At 48.5% G+C, this 6,431-nt stretch overlaps 1 protein-coding gene across 2 annotated transcripts in view; it reads right to left on the bottom strand.

Moving 5' to 3' along the window:
- Nucleotides 1–973: 973 nt before the first annotated feature.
- Nucleotides 974–6,431, bottom strand: part of PODXL2 (podocalyxin like 2) — a 32,877-nt gene continuing 27,419 nt past the window's right edge. For both annotated transcript variants that reach the window (XM_063411463.1, XM_063411462.1), the window contains exons 7-8: nt 5,684–5,863; nt 974–5,345 (exon numbers count right to left, since the gene is read on the bottom strand). In XM_063411463.1, coding sequence (XP_063267533.1) covers nt 5,136–5,345; nt 5,684–5,863 — 390 coding nt within the window. In that variant the 3' untranslated portion in view covers nt 974–5,135. The remainder of the gene's footprint in view (nt 5,346–5,683; nt 5,864–6,431) is intronic.

Here is a 6,431-nt window from a genome sequence, read left to right as displayed (position 1 = left end):
CAACTACATGCCGGCCGCGCTGCATGGGAACACACAGGGAAAAGGGAACCTGCTGTGGAACAAACCGGGGGATCGATCCGGGACCGGGGCTCGGGAAAAGGGAACCTGCTGTGGAACAAACCGGGGGACCGATCCGGGACCGGGGCTCGGGAAAAGGGCACCTGCTGTGGAACTACTGGGGGGCTGATTTGGAACACACCTGAAGAGGGGAGCTGGCCCAGAACACAGTTGTGATGGGGTTTGGAACGCGTGGCAGGGCTCTCTGGACTACATGCAGTTGCGATGAGAGGGGGTCTCATGAATCCATTCAAAGGCAGGTACCAAGAGGATGGTGCCAGACTCCCAGCGACAGCACGAGGAGCAAAGACCATAAAACCAAAACACAAGAAGTTCCACCTCAACATGAGGAAGAATTTCTTTACGTTGGGGGTGGCAGAGCTCTGGAACAGCTGCTCAGGGAGGGGATGGAGTCTCGGGAGACATTCAAGCATTACCTGGATGTGTTCCTGTCACCTGCTCTGGGTGAGCCTGCCTTGGCTGGCTGATCTCCAGAGGCCCCTTCCAACCCTAATAATTCTGTGATTCTGTATGGGGTCCAGGTCTGGAGCAGGTGTGGGATGGTGAAGAGTTGCACAGGACACATGTGGCAAAGGGCACACAGGCAGGGACTCTGCTGTGGAACAGAGGCTTCTGCTAAGCCACCCTTGCAGGAAAGGTATCCTGGACTGGTCCTGTGAGTACTGGAAGGGCAGACTACTCCTATCGGGGAAGACTCTTTCCACAGCCTAGGCACCTGGCATGGCTCAGGGCTTCCACAGAAATCTGTGATGGGAGAATTAAGGAGTGCACTGTGGGGAAGGGGGGCCAGGCTGACAACCTCCATCCTGGCAGAGAAACCCTGGTCAGTAGTGTGTTAGGAGATGCAGCAGACATGAATTCAGGGAGATTTAACCAAGCAAAGCATTGTGCTCAATTCAGTGTTCAGACACCCAGGAGGTGTGTTTTATTGCAAAGGAAAGAAAAACACAACCCTGTTATTACCAGGGCCAGACACAACTGTTTCTAAATGGTCTCCGGCAGCAATCCTGAGCAGTGGCCAGGGCTTGCAGTTTGTGTCCAGCAGGAATGAAGGTGTTGAGAATGGCTCAAAGCCTGGCTGTCAGCTTAGATGAGCGCACGAGTCTCTCATGAGCCAACACAGATGAAGGGGCTTGTTTGTGTCTGACTGTTTGAGCTGTCCCAAACCTGCTATGAAGGACAGATGTGCTCCTGCATGGCTGCCAAGGCAGACGGGAACAGATGAGTTGCTGACAGCAGTGGCTGCAGTGGGACCCTGCTGCAATGCTCTAAGGTCATGCTGCGATGGTCCTTAGGATAATGTACCTTCATTTCACACATCCTCTGCCAGAGGGATCCTTAAAGTGTGTCTTGAACTGTATTCTCAAGCTGCATTACATCCTTCACACCACAATTACTGGGTCCTCCTCATTGTTTCTTTCCACCCCACATACCCCAAGGCGGCGTGCAGGATGCAGAGTCCTAGAACACGTTAGACTCCATGTTACAGGCACAATTCTAGATATTTGGGTGACACCTTGGAGTAATCTGCAGCTTGGCCATCCCAGATCACATCTGGCCACAATTCTACAGAGATGGAGAGGCACTCTGATCTTGGCTGTGCATCCAGACGATGTTATCGCCGGTGTTCCTCGCGGCACTGCACTCCTCACAACAGCACCTGATGCTCTCTCTGAAGAACCACTTCCATTTCAAGGCAGAGTCCCTGCATTCTAGCTGTGGTCCCAAGGAGCAGAGGACGCAAGTGGCAGACAAAGCAGGAAGATGGAGGTGAGACCCTGTGTGGCTACCCAAGGCTTCTATACTGGTGACTCCAGGCAATGTCCTATCTCACTACTTTACAGACAAGGACATCCTCACACAAACCATCCTCGACATGCCTCGTACAAGCCCCTCTGCTCTCAGTCGAATCCTGCAGCCCCTTGTGAATAAAGCAGGTTATCCTAGACAAGTCACATGAAACAAATATCCAAAGCTAAGAGAAAAGCTCCTTTTTTTCTTTTTTTAATTTTTCATTTCCAACTCCCAACTGCCACCAGGTGTCAGTGTGACCAAACACTTTTGCAGATGGAATTATGGTGATGTCCGAGTACGTGGCAAAGTTTTCCAGGAACTGCTTTGTCTCCTGCATCTGCTCTGTTGTCTGGCACACTGCTCTGAGAAGTCCAGCTTTCACAGTTTTATTAAAAAGAAGTTTAACTACATTAGGGTGATAGAAAAGCTTCCTGTTACAAATGCTAAGACAAAGGTTTTCTTCCCCTTTACATCCTCCCTGTGCAGAGCTGGAAATGCAAGCACTGGACAGAGTAAAGTGGGCTACCAACAGCCTCCCTACAGTGCTTCCCAGCCCACAGGTCCCTGGAGATGACTCGTCTCTGCAGGGCTGGCAGGAGAGGGACAACAGTGCAATTGACTTGACAAGATCAGCCTAGTGCAAAAAAATGATACAGAGAAAAAAACAAACTGTAAAAGGATAAAAAGTATCACCAGACTAAAGTGAAATTCTGTCAACCAGTAGATTTCTGAAGCTAAACTGGGATCATACAGCCAGGTGCACCCTGTCAGAGACAGCAGAAAAGTGTCCTCAGCCTCACAACAGCCACCCTTAAAGTGTCTCTCAAATCACCTGGATGCTCCAGACAGAGAAGAGCATCTCTGGAAAATCCTCCAGGCCACGAGAGGCCAGAAGAGCAAGTTAGCAGAACTTGCTAGCTGATTATTGAGCCCACATAACCCCCTTGGTTTCTTTAAATTTTGAAGACTTTACATGAGATTGGGAGGTGGTGACCCCAGCCAGAAGCATTGCTTCATCAGTGCCTTGTTGTTTCTCTGAATTAGAATAGTGGAGAGAAAACAGGTCAGCAAAGCAGCTCTTAGCAGGGACATGCACCGAGGAAGCAATCTGTGGGTGAAATGATTCACATCTGATTAGTGGCATTATCTTTTTAACAGCCACCAGCCATTAAAAATATTTGATGAAGACTTCTTGACTTGGAAAAATTTACACAGTGCAGCTGCCTAAAGGCCACAGGCACGCTAGACCCCATTATACTAAGTGCTATAAAACTCAGATTTTAACTCCATGCTTTAATTTACTTACCAGAACAACAATTTGCATTTAATCCTGTGAGCTCCAAAGTGCCTTCGACACAGCCAATGGCCTTGTGCAGTTTTACTGCACACACCCATCAAACTCAGCAGGAGCCATCAGTGAGCAGTGGTCAGAGAGGGCCATGTAGTCCACATACATGGACTATCCCCCACTACCAACTGCTGGGGCAGGAGAAGGAACTCTGAGCATCTCTGCAAAACCTACCAAGTTACAAAAGAAGCTGATGATCACTGTCTCCTACATAACACCAGGAAAGATATGGAGGCAGGCTAAAACCACTGAAAACTGGAATCTGGATAGGAAACCAAAGATTATCACCTTTCTTGAATCCCTAATAAACTGGTACCAGAGTGGTCCTACATCGAGGCGATCTGTGATTCAGTTTGATGCAAAGCGCTACACAAACTGCAACAACAGACTCTTGCGCCTTGACTTCAGGCACACACACCTGGGAGGAACATGCTAGAGGTCTCTATATATACAGTGTAGATTTACAGGCTCAGCATCAGGCTGCACATCTAGGGCCTCTGTATACAAAAGTTCCTTTCAAGACCAAGTGTGAAGCTGCATCTCGCAGGAAGAAAGCATGCAGATCACCACTAGGGAGAGAAGTACCCACAGCACAGTTCGGTGCCTCTGACCAAAGCAAGTCGCTCAATCTCTCAATGACAGAAGAAACAAATGTTCTGGGATTTCAGGCTTGACAGCAGTTTAGGCAGGGCTCAGAGAACAATTACACATATTCACATGCCTTTTGCACACATCTTGAGGGAACTGGAGCCTCAAAGTTGCCTGAGGCATGCCTGAGAAATTGGGGAGCTCTTACATCCAATTCTAATCTCATCAGAACTGGCTCTTACATTGTTTAAATGCAGTGATTTTAAAGATGTTACCCTGATTTATACCTGTGGGATATTAAACACTTCCACCCTTCCCTCAGGGCAGGATGCTGAAATTGAAACAAAAGGATGAGAACATTACTTGTTCCCCTGTTTAAAAAGTTTCACATAGTCTTTATATTTACCGCAAAATGACCAACTGAAACCAAACTATCCTGAAATATGGAATCAGAATGGAAAAGAAAAGGCCAGCCATTTTAAAACTTACACTCAGACAAGGGATATTTTCCTGCTGATTACCCAGGCTATTGTGAAAGAGGCATGTAAACATAATTTTTGAGCAATACTCCAACCTAAAGCACATTTCCATCTAAAATGCTGCACCATGGCACTAAATTCTCTGCAATCAGTCAAGCAAGGGTAAAGTGCTCAAACTTTGGAAGCTCATCTTGGAGTTGTGGAGTTGAAAAAAGGAGTGTGGCTGTTTGTGGTACCAGGGGTGAAATGAAATGACAAAAGGGAGTGGGGTGGGAGGGGTGTTTTCCCCAAATGTAAACATCAGCTCTCACACAATTAGTAGCTGAATGCTAGTGCACTAGAAAACCTGTTTTCACATGGGGAATGCAAACTCTGCCCAAGACATTGATGGAATTTTGGCTCCCCTCCATCCAGAATGATCAGGCTTTACTGCATCTGCACAAACTGAATGTGATCTCTAGGTCAGGATCTGGAAAGTGAATTTACTCCCCAAATCTGGACTCTTGGTGGCAAGGCAGCCCCACCATCTGTTTCTCCAATCCAGACACTCTCCAGCCACTACCACAGAGCTACAGTAAGTGCATTTAAAGGTAATGAAAGCATTGGTGCTACTGATAGGAACACAGACATGGAGATCTACAAACCCACCCCTCCTGCTTCCCTCTGTTTCATGATCCTCCTACTCCTAGCCTCAGATGCAGACTCAGGACTTCCATAGGGAAAACTTGCCCAAACACCTGTTCACAGGTTTTAAGAAGTTCCTGAGAAGCCACCTGATCCCATGCTCCATCAGTCAAGATAGAAGAGAAACAAGTGTGTTTAAGAGGGTGGTTCTCTTCTTTCTTTTTCTAAAGATGCGTGTCTTCCTCAAACACATCCACATCTTCGCTCGCCTGCTTATTGATCAGGACATCCCAGCTGTCAGGGCCATTGATGGTGTTTCCACCGTTCACGCTCGGCTTCTTCTCCTGCATTTCCGACTGGCTGTCACTAGCCACGTCCAAGGTGGGGTTGTCATGGCAGCCGTTCTCAACAAAGCGCAGCTCCTCGCCGTGTGACTGCCAGAGACAAGAGGACACAAATGGAGACAAAAGGGGACAGGTATTAATGCTGCTGAGAAGCACAATCAGACCAGGCTATGAGGGTCACCGACAACTTTGCGGAGTCAGTGGGAAGAGGTAGATTTATTCTAGCCCAACCCTCACAGTGGAAATGAGTTGTGCTAAGCACATTTGCATCTCTCTTACACCTGAATGAACTCCACTGCAGCTCCAGCAGTGTATCCAGTTACGTCCCATAATTGGACAGGGGAAAACAATTGCCCTCTTAACTTTTCAATCTCCTCTATCCCAAGGGCTAAGAATCTGGCCACCTTCTCCACCCATCCAGTGCTCACCATGTTCTTCATCTTGGGCAGGCGTCTCTGCCAGCAGTTGTAGATGAGCCCCAAGATGATGATGATGGCGCAGATGGAGCCGATGATCACCAACACCACAAAGAGCTTCCCATAATCACTGCGCGTCTGGTTAGGGTGCGACTGGCAGCTTGTGGTGGTCGAGTAGTTCTGGATACCAATCTGGAAGGAAGGAAGGAAGGCAGGAAGGAAGGAAGGGAGGCAGGGAGGCAGGGAGGCAGGGAGGCAGGGAGGCAGGGAGGCAGGGAGGCAGGGAGGCAGGGAGGCAGGGAGGCAGGGAGGCAGGGAGGCAGGGAGGCAGGGAGGCAGGGAGGCAGGGAGGCAGGGAGGCAGGGAGGCAGGGAGGAGCACTGTAACAGTCCTGACCTGGAGGCAGATAGAATCCTGTTCAGACTTTCCAGGGTCCAAGTACAGGACCATGACTGTGGGCAGAGGAACTAGAAGCCAGGCTTGGAGACTCAGGTTGTACACTGTCTTACATTACTAGAAAGCTCATAACTATACATAACACCATTTTCCATGAAAGCTGACACATCAGCAAATTACTTTAGGCACAATTTCATTTTGCTCACCTGCACAAGGATATCACACCTTTGTGTACAAGGAGGCCTTCATGGGAGTTCCCAACACAAACTACAGACCACTGACAGGTGCTGAAGCTTTGGTAACTGCTTGGCAGAGAATATAACCCTAATAAATGGGTTTCCATTAAAGCTTAGGTCCTAGGAGG

Source organism: Prinia subflava, chromosome 14 (genome assembly GCF_021018805.1).
Source record: "Prinia subflava isolate CZ2003 ecotype Zambia chromosome 14, Cam_Psub_1.2, whole genome shotgun sequence".
In the NCBI taxonomy this organism is placed as follows: Eukaryota; Metazoa; Chordata; class Aves; order Passeriformes; family Cisticolidae; genus Prinia; species Prinia subflava.
This window is presented reverse-complemented; position numbering and strand designations above follow the sequence as displayed.